Source organism: Hippoglossus stenolepis, chromosome 18 (assembly GCF_022539355.2).
Source record: "Hippoglossus stenolepis isolate QCI-W04-F060 chromosome 18, HSTE1.2, whole genome shotgun sequence".
In the NCBI taxonomy this organism is placed as follows: domain Eukaryota; kingdom Metazoa; phylum Chordata; class Actinopteri; order Pleuronectiformes; family Pleuronectidae; genus Hippoglossus; species Hippoglossus stenolepis.
This window is the reverse complement of record NC_061500.1, coordinates 16,028,837-16,049,758: the sequence shown is the minus strand read 5'-3', so window position 1 is coordinate 16,049,758 and position 20,922 is coordinate 16,028,837. Positions and strand designations below refer to the sequence as shown.

General features: G+C 38.8%; 1 protein-coding gene across 7 annotated transcripts in view; it reads left to right on the top strand.

Annotated features, from left to right (window-relative positions):
* The first annotated feature begins 8,455 nt into the window (after positions 1–8,455).
* Positions 8,456–20,922, top strand: part of mast4 (microtubule associated serine/threonine kinase family member 4) — a 91,179-nt gene continuing 78,712 nt past the window's right edge. For all 7 annotated transcript variants that reach the window (XM_035183873.2, XM_035183871.2, XM_035183870.2 and 4 more), the window contains exon 1: positions 8,456–8,704. In XM_035183873.2, the coding sequence (XP_035039764.1) occupies positions 8,456–8,704 (249 nt within the window). The remainder of the gene's footprint in view (positions 8,705–20,922) is intronic.

The window sequence follows — 20,922 nt, the reverse complement described above, 5'->3', positions numbered from 1 at the left end:
AAAAAAACAGAAGCAAGTTTTATTCAAAGCTTTTTTATTTGTCTTGAAGAGTTTGGCTTTTAGTGAAAAATCTGCATTTTAAAATTAGGTTCTACTTTGTCAGCAATCACTGACATCAGCAAGAATTAATAACTCATCACATACAAAACAGATCTTGTGGAGAGATTGTTTTCTTAACTTCTCAACTTTGGAGCTCAGCTATTAATAACACAGACTTAGTTGCTGTGTAGTTGGTTAATCTAAAAGTGCTTAAAAACCCAGTGGGTCAGTTTAGTTTAGTTTAGGATAAATCTGAAGTTACCTGTTTTACATGAGCTTCAAATAATGATGTTGAATTTAAGAGCTGTCGTCTCATCATTGTCTGCAGGAAATCGATGTCCTTACCCCCAACCCAAACCCTAACCCTAACCCTAACCCTACATCCATGCATGAGTGCAGGATTTCTGCACTTTTAAGACCATAAAGACTCAAATTCAAGACCTATGTAAGTTTGATGGACATTAAAGAATATCAGAGTCCCAGAATAACTTCCCATAACTGAAGATAAAGTATCTTAGCTCAGAGAATAACCCTGAAAAGGTCCCGTTCTTGCAAACTACAGGCAGACAGTAGGTATCCATATTCTTTTCCACAGCCAAGCCGAGTCTACTGAGATCAATTCTGTCCTGTGTGTTTGTAGTTCTATGTTTGTCTTGTTTGTCGTTTGATTACAGCGTGCTAAAATCTGTATTATTAAAGGAACTGCAACAAACTAAGCATGTCGCAAAAACAATTCTCTTTGAAAAACTTATTTTGAACTAGTATTATTATGTTGACATACAACTAAGACCTAAACACCTTATAGAAACAGGCTGCACCTGTGCTTGGTAAAGGAGGTCTTAGAAAACTGTCACCAAACACAGTAAGAACTACAACAAGGAACCTACAAGTGCACATGCTGTCATGTGTGTTTTTAGAGGGAGAATCAAAGACAGAGACACACACATGTACATTTTACTGCATGTTCCTTCTTCAGTGCTGAGCAGCAAACACAGGAAGCTCAGTTCACACTTCACCGACTTCAGCTAGCTGGCCAATAGAATGTCATCAACGCTGTTTATCAAGAGCTTCATCTTTAACACTGTTTTCGAGCACGTTGCAAGCTGTGGAACAAAGTTTGAAGCTTGCACAAGCTTTGTCTTTTTACGTTTTCTGCCAATGTTTTTAATTTAGATTTAAGAAGGTGTCTGATTAGACACGAGGCAGAAGAAGAAGACTTTTCTTTTCTCAGAAAGACTTATACAGACGTGTTCGTAAACAGATTAGAGGAACTGGGAGGATCGCATGGGTTCCATCAAAAGCCATGATTCAAATTAGAAAATAACTTTTAAGATCCTTGCCACAGGAAATCAATTTCCGATGAATAAGTAAGTTTCTGCCCACTCAAGTTTTTCTCATGTGTAAATTTCCCCACCTTCAATTTTCTTTATCATCTCTAAGATCAGCGACGTGCTGCAAGTCACTCGTGGGTAACGAGAGTTGAAAGATGATGTGGGTTTTCTCTCGCAGTGTTCTGCTTTGATCAGAATTTAGTTTTCTTAGTTTGATGTTGAATGAGCCTCCATTTCTACACTGAACTGGTATTTATCATCACTACTGTTTTTACTGGAACATGCAAGGTTCATGTTTAAGGAACACTATCAAACACTGATTGTGAATTTTAGCAACCTGAGTAAGTTGTTGGTTGTTTTTGGTTGATAAAAGGCGGATCAGTGGTAAAGTGGTTAGCTCACAGCAAAGTTCGCCCTCAAAATCTCAGTTTGGCCAGGGCCTTGGTGTGTGGAGTTTGTCCAAAGACATGCAGACTGGGGTTTGGTAGTTTGGTAGTTTTGGTAGTTGGAGATTTAAGTGTGAGCGTGTGTTTCTGTATATCCGCCCTGTGATACTCTGGTGACCAGTCCATGGTGTAACCCCTCCTCTCGCCCAACGTCAGCTGGGATTGGCTCCAGCCCCTCCACGACCCTCAAAGGATAAGCAGTAAATGGAATTAATAAAAGAAGACAGCTGTACAAATATATGACTAAAATCATTGAAGTGAGGTGAAAATCTAATCTCTGGTGACTTCCTGGTGACCGTACTTTTTCTAACAACTTCTCAATAGTCACATGTGACCGTGACTGACGTAGATGTTGAATGGTCCTGATAATGAAAGCAACATACAGGATGGGGTTGGGGACTGTTTGAATTCAAACTCAACATAATCAATTATATGTGGTATAGAATAAATCAAGCCTATGAATATGTCTGTGTAAATAATGTCTAAGTTCAGTGTCTCATAGACAGTAGTTGCATACTTTGTCATATGTCTGCACAGAAACCTGAAAAGGATATTTGTACCTTGTGTTTGTGCCTTTGTGAATTTATTTAATTTCAGAATAATTCTTACTTTTAGACTCCAACTGTTTCCTTTCAGAAGGAATCACAGTCAGGACTGTGCTCAAAAATTGTCAAGAACATCCATTTTATTTTGGGTTTAACAATTTCACCCTTGTGCATCAAAAGCAGGGGAGCCAGTTATTTCCAAACTGCTGAAGAGAGAATGCATGTTGAGTTTTCATTGATGATATCCAGGTCAGTCGCTTTCTGTAACATCTGTTCAGCAGCATCAGCAAACAGTGTCCTCTAGTGGAGAGTCTCTGAGTGAACACGGCTATATGAGACACACGAGAGAGAGAGAATACACAGCAGGGTTCAACACCACAAGCAGCAACCTTTGTTTCTCATACGTTAAGACAGGCATAAAGTTTATGATGTTCATGAATAAATGTGAACACAAAAGTCACCCATACAGACATAGTTTTCTTTCTCAAAAAACACCATGTGACCAATATTGTACAGTCACAAAAACCATAAAAAACAAGTTTGTGTTTGTAAATAAAAGAAAAGCTGCTCAAGATAGTGGTAAAATAATGTTGGAGTCTTCTTTATAACAGTCAAGTTCAGTTCAGTCGTCTGTTATCCCAGATTGGAAACGTGGCTTGCAGTCATGTGCACAAGATAAAAGACACTAAAGCAGTACAGTATAACATACTAAACAAAGTGCAACACCACAACAGCACTATCTTGGTCCACTGAAGTTATTAAAATGAATATGCTTATATAAAATGTTCAAATTGAGCAGGTTAATTGCACATGGAACAAAGGAGTTTCTACTTTTATTGTACTACGTAACTTGATTGTCATGATATATGAAATAATGATGGGGCTAGATTAAAAAGTTCTTACAATTAATTCTATGTGGAACATTAATATCAGTATGCAATTGGAGTTGAGATATTTTAGTCTGGACCAAAGTGGTTGAAAGTGCCATCTCTTGAAGCCTTGTGCAGCTAAATATAGTGAAGGACGTGTAATTAAATTAATTGCACTACCATTAGATAATCTCAGTTTGTTATTGACGTCAACATTCATGCGCTCAGAAACAGAGATGATTGGGCGGGGGCCAAATTAAGTGTGCAGATCCTGACAGTAGTGTCGAAGTGCAACAGTGCAGTGGATCCTTGTGAAGGTCGACACTTTCTCTGGTGTTGATACATCAGGTTGTCAACACTAGCTCAAGAAGTGACTGAGTATAATGACCCAACACTCTGCAGTCTGTTTACTCTATAGAGCTCAGTCTGCCACGACATAATGTGATACTGATCATAAAGGAAGGAAGCTGTTTGAGGTTCACTGCAAATGGAGCTCAGGCTTAACAGGGGAGGCCATTAGGGCAGTATGTGCTGTTGACTGTAAACTTGTTCTGGACGAATATGGATCTTTAAAGACAATTTAGGCAGAAAGTGTGTGCGTGTGTGTGTGTGTGTGTCTGTGTTCTCTGTATGCTTTGCACGAGTGGATGCAAAAGCTTGGCACGAGACATTGCTACAGATACTGCACCTCTAAGGTTCCCCAGTGTATTGGTTCTCTTTCTCCAGCTGAAAAATCCATTTCCTTAGAAATATCTGTGTTATTATTGATCAGTCCATGCATTTCGAGCAACACATCAAACCCTTCATTGTGTATTCCATTTGAGAAACATTGCAAAACTGAAGCCTACTGTACCAAAACCGGAACTGAAGATGATAATTTACGCTCTTCTATCGTCCAGACTCGATTATTGCGATTCCATTTTCACGTGTCTCAGCAAATCATCTCTGGGCCTCCTCCAACTGGTCTGGCTGCAAGGCCACTGACTGGATCTAGCAAGATGACCCACATCAAACCCATTCTATGGTGAACTCAGAATTCAGACCAGGGCTTTACCAGTTCCTACTAGTCCCTCGCTCGCAATTAAAAACAAAAGGTTATAGCACAATCGAAACCATGACTACGACACTAGGGAACGCATTTCCTATTCACATAAGATCTGCACTCTTTGTAGTTGCCTTCAAATAGAAGTCATGTATATTTATCTATATTTCCTAATGTTTTTTTTTAATGTGCAAATGCTTTGTCTGATTTTATGTCAAATTTCAAACAACTACTTCTGTGAAGCACATTTTGTCTTGCTCTGTGAAAGGTACTATATGAAATAAACTTTTCTTACATCATGCAGGGGTGTAGTCCTGCACCAACAAATGTCAGTCATGACACATTTACTGGTAGTAGGGGATCCTCCATGACTTACCTCTAGCAAATGTGTTATATACTATAGTATATCTGAAATAAATAAATAAAAACACAGTGAAGGCATTCTCTCATGGCTGTGGTACCTCTCCTTTCCTGTAGTTGATAGTGACAGCCAATATTGTATGTGCAAATATGACCTCTAGTGGGTCTGTTTGGTGGGAGAGGATAATGCTATGGTACAGCTGGCATTCAGTATCCAAGGGATGTAGTGCCTTAACAAAAAAATGCAATCAAATTAAAACAAGTACCTTCTTAGACGAAAAACTGTGTAATCTGAAGGTGTCCCACTTAATGCCAACAACTGCTATTCTGGAAATGTCTCAAATTGCAATTTTCATGGCCAGTGTGGGGGACAAACAATTCTGAGAAACAAAGACATAAATATGATCAGGTTGCATGTGAGTGGAAAAACCTACTGTTATTTGAAATGACTGATGTTTTCCAGAAGAGGACAGAAGACCAAACAAATCATGCGACACAGACACCATCTCTCATTTGCTGGTCGTCACAGGCCAAGAAAGTGGACAGACCTCATGTTCTGTTTTCTTGCTTTCACGCAATTCTACACTTTCAATTCGGGGAACGGCCCATGACTCTTGTACTTCAACCATGGGGCGTCTTTCCAGGAGCTGTCAGTGAGTCATATGCCTAAAAAGCTGCCTTAGTTGTGTAAGAGTGAAATTCTGATGAGTGGACATGGTTGCACAATAATCTTAATTTAATGCTCTATATTCTTTGCATTCACTTTAAATTGATGTACTGTTTTCAGTGTTGGCAGCTAGTTGGCGCTGTTGCACTGCAGGTAGTTGATGGGGGGAGAAAAAGCAACAGAAGAAGAAGAGAGGAGAGTGGATAGTGCTTGATTGCATTGGAACCCCAATAAAGAGTTTGGGATTTATGCCTTCGCACAAACACCCACATCGCTGGTGCATGTATCTGATTACCTTTCAGCTGCAGCTTCAATGGTGGAAAGTAACTAAGTACGTTAAAAGGATCAGTACGTATGATTGAGTAGCATCTAGCATTTCTTCATGTTAATGCAAAATACCCTTTCTAGAGCCAGGGTTTGTCCATATAAGGCTACTGTAGAAACATGGCAGTGCAACATGGTCCAGAGGTTCTTAGCTTCAGGTGAATATACACCAATAAAAACATCATTATGAGTATTATTTTCCATTCCTCCCATATATGCCACTAAATCCTACAGTGGACCTTTAAAATCCTGTACCTAAGTACATTTTGGGGTACCTTTACTTGAGTATTTCCTTTGTTTTCAACTTAACAGCTTTACTTCATTGCATTTTTACGGAAGATATTGTACTTTTTATTCCACATTTATCTTACAGCTATGACCTTAAATTAAAATGAACTTCACCTGAAGTTCAGTTCAGCATTAAAATGCCGCTTTACATTATAATTCATAAAGAACAATAATAAACAATGTACCATATAATAGCAATTTTGCATAATGTGTGAGAGTAATATCAGTTTTGATTATGCTGAAAAAACATCTCTACTTCAACTTAAACGTCTCCACCAAAGTGTGGTTTACTTCTTGTTGCTTCATGTGGATGTTTGAGCTTCACTGTGCAGAATGATTTATGTGCAGGTTCTGACACTAGAAGCTTGTTCTCCCATTAATCTGCCAGAGGCGAAAAGCCTCTCTGCAGCTCTGCACTCACCTTCAATCTTATATAAAGCAGTTGCTTGTAATATCCAATATTTGGTCAGCAATAACCTTAAAAAGTAACAGGATGCAAACAGAAATATCACAAAAGCAAATAACAAACACTCCTGTCCCTGCTGTAAGGCCTCAATATGCTTGTCTCACACCTAGAGTATAATGAAAACCTTTAAGTGAGGCAAAAAAGCAAACCCTCACACTGTTTGAGTAATGACGGCTCATATCTGCTAAAACTTCTGAATATGCAGACTTTCATAAATGCATTGTGAAAACGTCATCACTAATGACCGAATAACCACTTCTGTTGCATGTGTTGAGATTCATGCACAGGCTCAACTTCTGCTTTCCTTTTCTAGTTTGACGAATCACGTTTGAACATGCTTTGGCTGCTTGTCTGTGTTGGAGCGCAAAAAAGGGAGAACACATTGATCAAAATGCATCAGCAATCGCTTTGCATTTATATGCAGATAGCTGCTAATAGAGATTAGAGACAATGTCATCTGGACCTTTAAACACCTACAATAGCTGTTTGAGTTTTGTATAGAGAAACATTCTACTGTTGTTATAAAAGACAATAGTCTGAGTCTCAACGGTGCATGTGTGGCAAAGGGAAGACAACATTTTTGCCCAGATAACAGATGTCACAACACAAGAAGCCCCAAAATATTATCTGATGGGCTCCAGTGCAAATGTGACTCTAATTCAAGACAAACTGAGTCAGAAAGAAGATGGACTTGGTGAAGGCTTCAAATAATGGTTATTCTTCATGTATGCTGTATAGTATTCGAAATGTGTTTATCACCAGAGTAAATTAATAAATCTAAAATAAATATCAGATATTTGTGCAAGTGTGGCCTCTAGTGGGCCCTCTGGTGCGGAAGGATATGGTACGGCTGGTATACGGTATCCTGAGAGATGGAGTGCTTTACCCAGAAAACACGATCATTTTAAGACAAGTACTTCCTTTGAAGGTGAAACTGTGACATGTCTTAAATTGCAGTTTTCATGGCCAGTGTTGGGGAGAAAAATATTTATGAGAAATGTCTGTTTGTGTTTTTTGTGGAGAAACTGGTGTGATAAAAGAAAACTAGTTGGGGCTATAACAGTCTACGGCGAACGGAGGATGAACATGTTGCCTAGATATTAGTTGGCTACACCAGAGGCCCCAAAACGAGGGCATTGGCCCCAGAGGCTAATTCATTACCGGACAGGTATCGATTGGGCTCTGGTGTTGCATTTAAACCATTTTGAGGCCATGAGTTCATTATTTTATAACACACATTTTGAATATGTAATTCTGAGGGAAAAAAGATAAGTTTTAGATGTTGTAATAGGCTGCTGGAGTGGATGGGAGGTTGGAGGGCTCTGAGGCGGCACATGCTGGCCCCTGGTTTTTCTCTCTACACCCCTGCTTGTGACCTCACCACTGTTGTCTGTGCACTTTCACTCCTTTGCACTGATCGTGTTCACGAGAGAGGCCATGAGTTCATTATCTTTATAACACAGCTACTGAATATGTAATTATGAGGAACAAAGAAGAGTGTTAGATGTTATGATGGAGGGGGACTCTGAGGCTGGCCCCTGGTTTTTCTCTCTACACCCCTGCTTGTGACCTCACCACTGTTGTGCACTTTCACTTGTCACCACTGATGTGCTCAACACGGAGGGAGGGGGCCTTCTAAAGAAGGTGAAAACTCATGTGGTTGGTTTGGCAGCAGCGCGGCTCTGATTGGTCCGCCCTCGCACGTTGTGGGCGTGGTTTCTTTAGGCCAACGTTGTACTTGTGCGTGGAGAGCGAGGTCACAGGCAGCGTGGAGCAGCAAAACACACACACGCACACACAGAGACACACACAGGAGGCGGCGGCGGCTCTGACCTGGACTGTGAACTTCTCCTGCAACAGGCTCCAGACACACAGGAGACATCAGAGAGTTCGCTCCTCGTCGTGACGTAGTTTTTTTTTAAAATTAAAGTTGCGCCAGAGAGCGGCGTCGTTTTTTTTTTAGCTCCGATGACCTCACGGGGCTGCACAGGTGTGTTGACGGGCTAATTTGTTTCGCTTCTTCATGGAGTCGTCCTGTCTCCGGAGCTGCTGGTATTAACTGAGCAACAACAACAGTCATGGAGCTCAACCGTGTTTCTGCGGCTGGAAGCGGCGGGAGTCTGTCGTCGTCCTCCTCCGGGTCGCACACCTTGTCCGAGGGTGAGGAGGCAACAGCTGCCCGGCGCGGACTGGCTTCTGGAGCCGGAGAGGAGAGCTCCGGCTCGGACACCGACAGTGTCAACGAGGCGGAGGACGATGGACACACGCAGCGGGAGGAGGAGGAGGCGGCGGCAGCGGGGGAGGAAGAGCGTGAGGAGGACGAGAAGGTAAACACACAAATAACTTGTGACTTAAAAACCAGTCGGGATGCAAACATGGGCGGAATAGAACCGAGTCAAATTAAATGTGTGTCAGTCATCCCTTGATTATCATTAGTCACCAGGCAGATGACTTGTGAAAACAGTGAACTGACTAACTTTGACTTTACTTTAGAGACTAGTTCTCAACAACATCCGGCTCCAGCTTGACTGATTATGTGGTGAAGTCAGTGGCTAACACTAGGGTACAAGTTTAATTTGCTGTAATCATCCAAGTGGGATTAGAAAAACAAAGCATACATGAAGTAACATAACACAAACAGCCCCATTGGTTATAAACAAAGCTTCACACAATTGTATACAAACTGAAAGTGGTAGAGTATACTACATGTATTAAAATAACAATGATATGTGACATTTTAATATTTTCGCTGCTTTTCTTTTACAAAAGCTAGATCATGTAAAGGCATGTAGAGCACAGTCCCCTTATGAATTCATCAGATCCATGTTTTTATTTGGATCTGCACCAAATTGCACTCACTCATAAATATCAGCACCCTAAAAACAAAATTCTCACATCAAGATCCATTAATTATTCTCTGAGAAATCAATGGAAATATGCCGTCTCCCAACATTGAAGAAAGCGAATAAAATAATCTGCCCCATGAGGATTTTTTTTTAATTCTTCCCTGACCCATACCCCATCATGCCACATTTCTCTGTAATCTATACACTAGTTTTTCTGTAATCTTGCTTAAAAACAAACAAATAGACAGAGGTGAAACTATCTCCTTGGCGGAGGCAATCATTTTAACAATATAGTTAATCAATAGCAATATAACAAAGGTAACAGGGAATAGATCTACCTCAGATTTGTAAAATGTTTTGCTCTTTGTCAAGTGTTTGTCATTTTCAGGTCATAAATAAGAGTTAAAAACCACAGCCACTCAGGAGCAAAAAACTGTCTTTAAACCTAAAAAGAATTATAATGAAATGTATGGCGATAATTATAGATATAGACCGATGTGAAAGTTTAGATTTTTATGTAATTTTTGGCCATATTGTGCACCCCTTGATAATGTTGTAATATAGGACTCTGTTTCTGTTTTTAGATGAACACACAGAGTGTTAAAGTTAAATCTATAGATATAGAACCTGTCCTGCAAAATGATGATGTTGCACATAATTATTTTTTCTGATTCTCCTCTATAATTTGTGACACCAAAAAATACATATTTTAAGCAAATATGAAGCATTATAGATAGTCCAAAATTACACAACAGATGCAGTACATTGTACAAGTATAGTTTATGCTGTGTACTCCTCTGACTTCATCCATCATGTACTTCTGAGTCTTGCAGTGAGCAGCTGCACTGCTCTCTGTTTTAACTTTGAATCCTGTCTTATGCATGATTGCTTGTCATTTCACCAGCTGACCTTAGCCTCAGGTAGTGTTTCTTATGTATTAGCAATAAATCTGAGTCACAGAGCTAAATATCTGATATTCTGACTAATCTTTAAAAACCCAGAAAGATCAAATATAACAAGTTTTAAGACAGATTTTTGCTCCCTAGTGAAGGTTGTGGTTTTAAACTCTTCTTTATGAACAAAGAATAACAAACTCTTGATAATCCCCAGACATTTTACAAATCTGGGGTGTGCTTGCACAATGCACGAGTAATACATCAGTATATATACAGAACCTGTGTTATTGCCTAGCCCAATAAAAGCATCTATAAAACAGTTTTAATAAAAAATGAAATCCAATACAAAGGCAGGATTTATTGCAGACTGTATTGTTTAAAGCTAAGTGTATCTAATAAACTGTAAATTAGGTTTGTGCCTTTAAAATATTTGTTTCTTCCACAATAGTTTTACAAAAAGATTATACGTGTTATTTGTGGCTACTTAGATTTGGAAAAATCATTAGCATAACTTAAGAAACAGGACAAAAACCTATTTTAATTGTTCAACAGTTAAAATATATTTTAATTAGTAAATGATTTCAGTATAGCATGAAGTTAATTAACCTGGGGTTCTCAAAGATTGCTGTCAATCAGAAAGTTGATGCTTAGCTCTGTGACTAATGTAATGATACAACATTAGAGGCACATGCTGGGATCAACCTGATCTTTTAGAGGAGAGTGCAGTTGTGTTTACCCTGGAAACAGAATTAATGTCTCAGCCATTTCATTTAGATAACACTACATGGATATTTAATGCTTTTATATAACACTACATGAATGCCCTTGCATACTGGATTGACTAGCTTGCATGACAACAATTTAAACTGGTGCATGCAAGGGTGTGTTACAGATCTCCAGAGCTACAAATTTGTTTAATCATGCAGCATGACTTCAGGCTGTAGGTGTGGTTGATTGTCAGCTTCTGTGATGTCTAATATGAGCAATGGGGAAAATACAGATAATTGTGCAACATTATCCATGTTACTCCAAACATTTTGACTCAGAATCTCTTGTGTGCAATGCATCGAAATGGTAGAGCAACAATAGCTGATCAATCACTACTTTTTTGCATGATCTATGCCGACGCCATGAAATATAGAATTTGCTATGTCCTGGAAGTTGAAAATACACAGAACTGCAGATCAGGCCCGAATTGTATGTTGTATGAGCCCAAACACATTTAATTATTGGCCTTTCTCTGTGCAATGTTAATTCAGTATTTGTAAACATCAAACCGCAGACTCTTCTCAGGCACTGACATCCCCTGGAACATAACTCCAGGGTGGTGTCGTGTTTGCCGACAGTGGTGCTCAGCTAAATTGGCTTGGCGACAGATAGAGCTGAGATATCACAGATGCAGGCAAGCAAGTCTGGTCTCTTAATTTCTACTTCTTTCATATATTATATGATATTTTTCCTCTTTTTGGGATGATGAATGTAATTTTGTTGTTAAAGGCAATGTTACATAAGTGTCCCTACAATAGAATTTTAAAGCATACCAGCCCTTATTTTGAGCCAGTGCAGCATTGGATGAACCCTGTGGCCCTTTTCCCTCCTGTTCCCCTTTTGAAATGTCAGTTTGGAGTGAATTTAAAACCAGTGACCTATCTTACGCTGGCAACAGAGGAGATGTAATTTGAGCTGTTATTCTCAACCTAATAGACGCAAACACCACAAGAGGTCAGATGACCTGTCAGTGAAGAGCAGCCTTCCAGTGCAATACACTAGGGCTAATCAGGGAACTTTGACCTTTGTCTTGCTGCTGTGCAGTCAAACAATGAGTCTTCAGAGTGTCACTGAGTGCATCTCGTTCTATGGAGCTCAATGGGATTAGTCCAAAATACTTGTCTTCACAGAACTCGGCGTTGCTGAGTCTTTGTTCATCCCAGGCATCTGAATCAGTCCAATGTGGTGGGCAGTTACAGAGAACATTAGCTGCAGTCAAAATGAGATTATCCCATGCATAATCCTTTCTTTCATACACAAGATAAAATACCAAAATGGATTAAACCAGGTAACATGGCATCCAGATTTATTAACAGATGTTGGCCCAAGCTCACTGGAGACATAACATAACTTTCAATTATGACATGTCATTGCAAAGTATTGGCAGCAGATGCACCTGCTTTCCATGGATACATCATATACTGTAACTGTTTGTTCTGCAGCCTGCCCTTCAGAAGCCAGCCTGTAAAAAGCCACTCATAATAGTTGTTGCAGGGTGCTACTGTCAATCTGTCAATCATCTTTTAGTTTCCCATTAGTGTGACTGGTGGTTTCAAAGTGACATCCTTAAATTGATAGTTTTGTCCAACCAACAGTCCAAAAGTCAAATATATATATATATATATATATAATCTATCATATATTATTAAAACAAGCCCAAGTCATCATTTTTGAGGCGCTGCAACAGTAGATACAGTATTTGACACTTTTGACTGAAAAGATCAATTGCTTATCAAAATAGTTGACTCATCAGTTAATCTCAACTGTAGTCTGATTAACTCAATGAGCTTCAATATAACTTTTGTATAATAACTATACACACATGTTTGATAATAACCTGAGAGATAATTCTATTTGTAGGTCTATTACAAACAGCTGTAAATTTCAAGTAATACTTGAATCCAACACACAGAGTCTGACACACTACTTGCCAAGCTACATGGCGTGTTGTTAATTGTATTCCTTATCTTTATCCCTCTGCTTTTATATCCTCTCATAATCATGAATCTATAAACCATACTTTCATATTTCTACCTGAGATGGCACAGTACAAAAATTGCCAGTGGTGTCCATTTCCTATTTTCTTGCTTTTATTTTTGTTGCTGAAATAACAAACGCGTTTCCCACAGAAGATCATTAAAGATCAGACTCATCCTGTGAGTTTCAGCCTTAAGCCTAATGGTATTATTTCAACAATGTATGATATTTGCAGCCTGTATATCCACCGACGTGATAAGCTTGTGGGCAGGTCATTTTGGCATAAATCAGCAAAGAACAACAACAAAGACAGAGAATACCTTTTCTTATTCTTCCCACATGCTAGGCTCTCACTCTTTCACTCTTGGCAATGACTGCAGATGTTGGCATAGTAGCTACTTGACAGTTAGGTGGATTATCTTCGGTACACAGTGTGAGCACCAAAACAAACAGAACCACTTCCCTAGTGGTAGGGTGAGAGCCAAAATGTGTTTAATCTAAGGTGCTGTCTATGCAGCATTAAACAAAACACTCACTTAAAAGTGGTATTATTCTTAAAGTGGATCATGTTTAAAAATATTTTTTTCTTCTGCCATGCATACTTTGTAATTTCACTGTGTGCTGAGTTCCTTCCCAGTGATTAAGTTATAAGCATGCTGTAAAAAGTCGTCCAAACACCTCAGTCATACTCTTTTGCAGTACGTTCAGCTTGGCTGTAGGAAAGAATATGACTACCTACCGTCTATGTCTTTCAAGGTTATTAACAGTAAAAAACCTGCTGTACACTACCTGCTCTGACAGACTGACATATAGGAGCATTTAGCAGCTGAGGAGCCAGATCTCTCCCTCAGGAGTCTGAAGAGACCAAATACCAAACAAGAAGGAGAGCCAGTATTGAACTTACATTCAGCAAATGCTTTGTAACACAACTCCAAATTAATGATAATGTTGTGTTGTCACTGCTGGATGTGTAAATAAACAGTTTGCCAACAAATTCACCAACTTATAATGTGGCGATCTTAAATGTCGTCTTCACAGCTTCTTTTTGGTGCTCCCAAGGTTTAATACATAACAGATTTTAGACGGCTACCCCTCCGCTTTCCATCAAATCTATGTTGCATTTATTTAGCATTATTTAATGAATGTTTATTTCTTTCTAACCTTCTTTTTCTATCCACTATTCAGATAACTGTAAAAAATAAAATAAACCAAACAGCCCACATGAATAGACTTAAGAAAATTACTTAACTGTGAATAACTATCTTACTCATAACTTCCCTATGGATCTCTTTGGTTTGACAAATCTGGCACTCCTTGGCAGTGAGTTACGGGTTTGTTCAAATAAGGAGTAACCATGTGTGATGCTTGGCAAACTGAGTGTCACACATGGTTAAAGGATTAAACCCACTGGAAGGTGTTGTTGACTTTGAGCTGGTGTGTTTAGGTTGGCAGAAGTCTCATTTATCTCATCAAAGATGCGCTCATTCACTTCAGCTATGTTCATCATACAAGCACCGCTGCTGTTTGTTTAAAAGTGTCTGTGCTGTATGATGAAGAGAAATTGTTTTCATGAAATAAATGGAGGCCAAGTAAAGTTCAGGCAGGCACGGAAGTCATTTTAGATCCATCTTTAATACAGTTAACCTTTCTCTAATTATGTGTTCCATGTAAACAGACTTGGTGTTTTATCTTTATGCATACAGGGTTGCTCAATAGAGAGCAGACCAGTTTTATTGTGTCCTAAAGTGACTGAACATTGTAAACAACTGTCAGGTTAAATGTGGCCACTGATCTTAGTTGTGTTTGCATCTTATAACATTCATGTCAGAGACTTTTCTCCTCTAACTCTGTCCTTAATGTCTTTGACAAACAGCACATTTCAATTTTCTGCATGTTGTTAATTATACATCACTGAGAGTGATGGAATCCGTGGCTGAAAAATTCACTTCCACCACTTTAAGAAGCTATTCTCTGCTTTGGGAAACTTTTACTACGAGTTGTGTCAACAATAATTTTAGTCCATCCAAACCTGGGACAAGAATAGACAAGTAAAAGTATATCATCTAAAGCCAAATACTTAGCCGTGCTTGTTGTGGGGTTGGGCGTGCTTTTATTGTGTAAGAAAACAGTGACTCAACTGGCACGTGGGATGTTACAGGTCACTCAGTGTTATTGTGCGCTTTGCTTATCATATTGCTCTGTGGATAATGATGTTGGATCAATGGAAAAATAAATGTGAACTTGACGGTTTGACTTGAGCTGATAATCATTGAACAAAGAGTAAAACCATCAAATTGAACTGGGAGTGTAAAATGAATCCCTCTCTCCACCATCTGTTTCACTCCGACTATATCCTTTTTTATCATAGCATCTTTACAGTCTGATCCCTGAAGTTGGAAGGGCAACTGTCTGGCATTGCATCTGTGTGTGCTTGAGTATCAATATTTGCTTCAGTCTGACAATGTTTAACTCTGTCTCTGTGCAGTGGTTCTAACCCTGTGGTGTGCCCCTGAATAAGCAGCCATTTATTAAAGCATGCAGCCAAGCAGGGTGATTAGAGGGACATCCAGTGTCAGTGTATGCTTCACAGCTAAGAGGATTACCACAATCCGGTTAAGACTCTTTTCACTCCCTCTGTGGACAGTGTCTTTCCTCGATCCATCGTTGATTTTTGACTCCTGTGCCGTCTTTTGTATGCGTCCATGTCTGGGTTGAATCCACCTGTTTGTGATGACTGAGCATTTGAAGGGATACAGCAGCTAAAGTTTGTTTGTACTTAAACAAAGAAAATGTCTCTAGGTCAGAATTTAACTCTGGGTCAGTCTACGTCATCAGAGGGAAGCAAGGTAAGAGACTCCACCTGTTGACATAGCTGATTGGATTCATAACAAGGGTTAAATGAAGGTTATGTAGTTCTTTTAAGTACTTTGTAGAATTTAAAGTATGTAAAAGCTTCCGTAGACACCAATAAGTAGATGCTGCTATATGAACAGTTAAATGAATGACAATATTGTAAAACCGTTAAAATTATATAAAATATGTCCTATGAGACGTTATAAGTAATGAAATAATAATTTACAACTGTGCATTAATAAACACCTTAAAATCCCTCTACCTTATAGTGTTATATACCTTGTGAATGTGAAGTAATATAAATGTTTCTTTCTAAATAATTAAATAATAACATTGAACTTTAAGATTACAGTAAATAAGTAATTGAAAATGCCAGTATACACTCAGTTTCCAGTTTATTAGGTGCACCTCACTAAAAGTTAATTATATTATAAGGTTTTGATTGAGCTTTCTGATTATTTTGGAGGCTGCAGTTGAACAGTCATGCATTTTACATAGAGAGAAGCTTTCCTTTTATCCTGGTATACTCACAGATATGTATGTAGTTGACAAAATAATAGGTGTAACAGAATTCAACAATAATTGAACAATTAAATGTATACAACAAGGCACTCTATTTAATAGAAGGAAAACTTGATAAGAAATAAACATGGTTCAATAATTATTAATGCTGAAGTTAATAAATCTCATCATGGTAAATTGTATGAAACAAGAGAAGTAAAGAACAAAATACTGCATTTGAACGCAGGAAACTAAATCCCTCTGGCAGAGCAAGACAAGGTTCAAATAGGGACCGTAAGAAAAGTTTTCGTCGGTTGACTGAAATGTGAAGAACCCCTTGGAGGCTTTTGATAGCATAAGAGTTATTTGGATTTTAGCCGGGAGACTTTTAAGTGTGCTGTTTTCCTCATGGGTAAATCGGTCCTCAGTGTAGAGAGCAAGGGAAGAGGAATTCAGGGCAGATATAAATTCGGGGAGAGTTGAAAAAGACAGATGTTGGGTGAGGAGGTCAGCCAGAACATAGTTTGTTCTACTGCAGTTGACCCTGAGAAAAAGAGCAATGAACATGCTCTCTCTCGAGAGTTCACTGAGCACAGTTCACTAACATATACAGTAAGCATCACACAAGGCCATTCGCATTATATAATCACAGCATGTGTTTGTTTCTGGAGTCATGTTGGTGTCTATAAAGGAAAAAGGAAGAAATCCCATGGTTTTCAGTGTTAACAGAGGCAGCAACAAAAATCCTCATACACATCTTCAGACAGCTGACAGTTTACTAAACCCCTCCCCCAAGCAAAAATTGTCCAATCATAGCTTAGTGACCTTAACAAGGCATGGCAGGCCTGTCAGGTTTTGGATTTCTTCACAAGCTGAATCAGTGTGCATGGTGCTGCATTTAGTGTGTTACTCAACATGTAAGGCAGTGGTCACCAACCTTTTCAAGCCCAAGATCACTTTTTAATTCTAAACATAAGCCGAGATCTACCTCCCCGATATCTTCCAAGAAAAAACACTTAGGAGGGTCCTATTTAATATTTTGTGATGTCTGTTAAAGGCTCAATTTACAAGCATAAATAAACACAAAAAAGGCAGTTATGTGTATATATACTTTAAGTGAGAGGGATTGTGCAAAATGTACAGTTATTGTTATTTGTAAAGTGTCACAGGCAGGGATATCAGTGCAGTTTGGTTAAAGGGTCCCAGGCCTTATTGATGAGGCCGGCAGCAGTCGGGAAGAAACTGCTGTCGGTTTCTTGTGACACAAATTCAACAGATAAACATTAAAACTCAGGTGAAAGATCATGTTCTCTCTTTATTCTGCTGTCAACCACAATGTTTATCTGTCGGATAAGTCACAAAATTGGATTTCCAACACTTCTCGAACCCGTTTCAAAGTAAAATCACTCCAGTGTTTCACTTTCTGAATCCATTAATTTGTTCTAACGAGGCTTTTATTGTTATCATACCGAAGTGTCCTGACATTAAGTTTAGTACATAATCCAACTTGTATTCAAAGAAATGCAGTACATATACGAGGTAGCGGACATGCTGCCCTTGTGAAGAACAGACAACCGTCACACAGCTGGTCTGCAGCACAACTGCAGCCAGTGAGTCCAGAGCATTTAGGGGAGCATTCGAATTACCCCCTTTGAGTATGATATTGCATGTTGGCATCAATTGCATAATTGTAACCCCTTTCATCACATTCTTGTTTGAAAACGAGTCAGCTGGAAACAATCAGCTGTTTCATTCAGCTCTCAGCTTTTGATGAATTAGCTATCTATCACTGATCGAGTCAGGATAATCCAAACTCATGTGGACAAACTACAGATTCTACTGGATTTCAAAGATTATATGTGTCGGATTAAAGCAACTGTGCTCAGATCTGTTGATCTCTGAACAGTTAGTGATTATCTTGTTGAACTGTGAAGCATCAGTAACATTACAGCCTTTGATCTCATGCAAAGTTGTTGAAGTAAATTCATTTGAACCAGTATGCTTTGATAAATAAGAATGAATCACTGCTAGGAATCTAAAAAACAACTCTGAAAAAGTTGAGGCTTCAAAATTAGATGGTCATTGCTTGAAGGCTCGAAATTTACATATACTGGTAGACTCATTACTTAGTCATCAATAATGGCAAAGTACAAGTTGAACAAAGGATGGCATGAGTTCAATTGCGCCTTGTGAATTGGCTGGTCACTTTTTTCCCCCATTTATTTCAAACATTAATTTGAACTGTAATGACCTGTTTGAATTAAAAGATATACAGGCTAGAAGCACATCAGACATCAGAAATCCGCAGGCTCACCTGTTACCTTTCCACCCAAATGAGGCAGCGGAGAGAGCACCATACATGAATTGCGCTTCATGTCAAATTAGTTTGAACTTGATGAAGAGCGATTAGGTGACAAGCACCAATCTACTGTCTCTGGTGTAATTTTAAAAACGTTTTATATATTAGTATTCTACAGTTGTGTGTAGCATGCACATGTGAAAAGTGTGATGTGATTATTACCACTGAATGTTGTTCTCAGCTGTTGGGTGTAGGAAAGAGTATGATGGAGAAACAATGGCAGGGACAGAGATGACTGGAAATAGGTTAGGAGTATTAGCCAATGATGTCTCTTCCTGTTTTATGGTAAATGGCTACTCATTGTATCTTAGCAACCGCTAACAGACTAATGACCGTGTTCCTATACTCATAAAAGGCTCCTTTCTCCCATCTCAGTGAAATGATTACAACACGTCAACACAAATGCTTCAAATGGAATTAATATCCTGGGGTGTGCATACATTTGCAAATTTTCCCTTTGTATTGATGATATACATTTACTATTTTTATATGTGGAAATCATGACCCAAACCTTTTGACCTTGTAAAGCAGAACCATGCGAGGAGGTGAAGTATACCATAATATGTCTAATATGTTGTTGACATAGTTTCAAGGAAAACACAGTTTTCAACTACAAGCAGCACTTGGGTTGTTTTCATAATTGAGTCTAGTGGTCTCAGTGCGTGGACCACATACAAGTATGTGAATACCACATAGTTTTTTCTGGCTTGAACCATTGGAGTATTTATTACTTGACCTTGGGGACTGTTTCCCTAAGTGCAGCCTTGCTCTTTCATTCTTGTATTAGCCTGTGAAGTATGTACAGCTCTTCCTGCTGTTCTGTCCTTTTGTTTGTCAGTTTGTTTGGGTAGCTGTGCATGCTTGTGTATACACCGGTATAGAAAAAAAGTTTCTCATCTTTGCAGTGGAGTGTCTTTTCCCAACTCTCGAACATTTGTCTTGTTTTGCTGGTAAAGGTCGACAGCAGAGTTAAAACCTCAGTGTTTGCTCTGCTTTCTGCAGATCAGTCTTATCTACACTATGTTAGAAGGGTTCCCTTTCCTCTTTTCCTATTAATGGTTCGGTGACTCTTGGCATACACCCTAGATCCTTGACTAACTTTTATTATTCTTTAGTTCTTTATTTTTACTATACTCTATTTTGCTAATTGTCTGACTTAATTCACCTTTTCTGTATGAGGCTCTCTACTTTTCTCCATTCCACTCATTCTTTCTACTCCAACAGCCTTTTAATTCATATTTACAACATTCACTGGCAGCCTAAAGTTATCTTGAGTTAGTGATTATTAAAGCTACTTTAACCAATATTTTATATTTATCAAGTGATAATGTGAACAGTGTTAATTGTATTGATGAACCTACAGGAAAGTATCAGCAGAATCTAAAATAGTCTGTTTCTGGATTACCAGGAAAAAGGACTATAAATGAACTATAATGCTGCTGCATAACTGCTGGATGTGTAAATACATGCACACAATGTCACCATACCAACTTCAAAAGTAACAGTTAATATTGTATCACAACTTTTGTCTGCTGTCCCTAAGTGGCAAAAAATGGCTATTCTCATTTTAATGTTTAGTTGATTAGTGTAACCTTACTTTTATGCACGTTAGAGTAGCAGGGAATATTGAAAGGGGGTAAGAGTGTTGAGTTTCAAGCGACATGCATATTGTGGTCCAGGTACTGTGGACCACAAGAGCAGCAGGATGTCAGACTGTTCAGTCTAGTGTACAAAGGGTAGAATCTGTATTCTCAGAAATGATTATGGTGTTAAAGCAAAAACATATAATATAGTAATAAAACCTTATTTGTCACATACAAATAGGTTACGGTTGCCCCATCTTTCAGTGGGTAAACACAGATGACTTTGCGTGTTGTGCTTTACATCATCTTTGTCTCACGTGTTTGCTGTCTGTTCTTTGCTTTGACAACAAAGGATTGTTGGTACTGTCCACTGTGTTTGAAGCTGAGGGTGGAACAGTCGATGGAGGAAAGGGGAGCAGGTCAGGTTTTTATCTTGCACACAAGAGCTCTACTGCAGGGAGAGAGAAATGGTGGTAGGTGAAAGTGCAATGGCTGCTGCCAAAAACTGCAATGTGTGTGTTACCCACAGTACACACAGCAAGCAGACGGAGATTGGCTCACTGCAGTTTTTCTATGTAATTAAATAGGTTTTTAAAGGGCTTACACCCACTCTCAAAATCAGTGCAGATGTTCTGGACTGGCAGAAATTTGACAAATATCCTTTAATAACGGAGATTACTGCACTAATGTCTTGTAACATACATTGAAGGTGCTGCATGGGTTCTGATCGACCAGATGATCATGTATAATTGGATGATAACA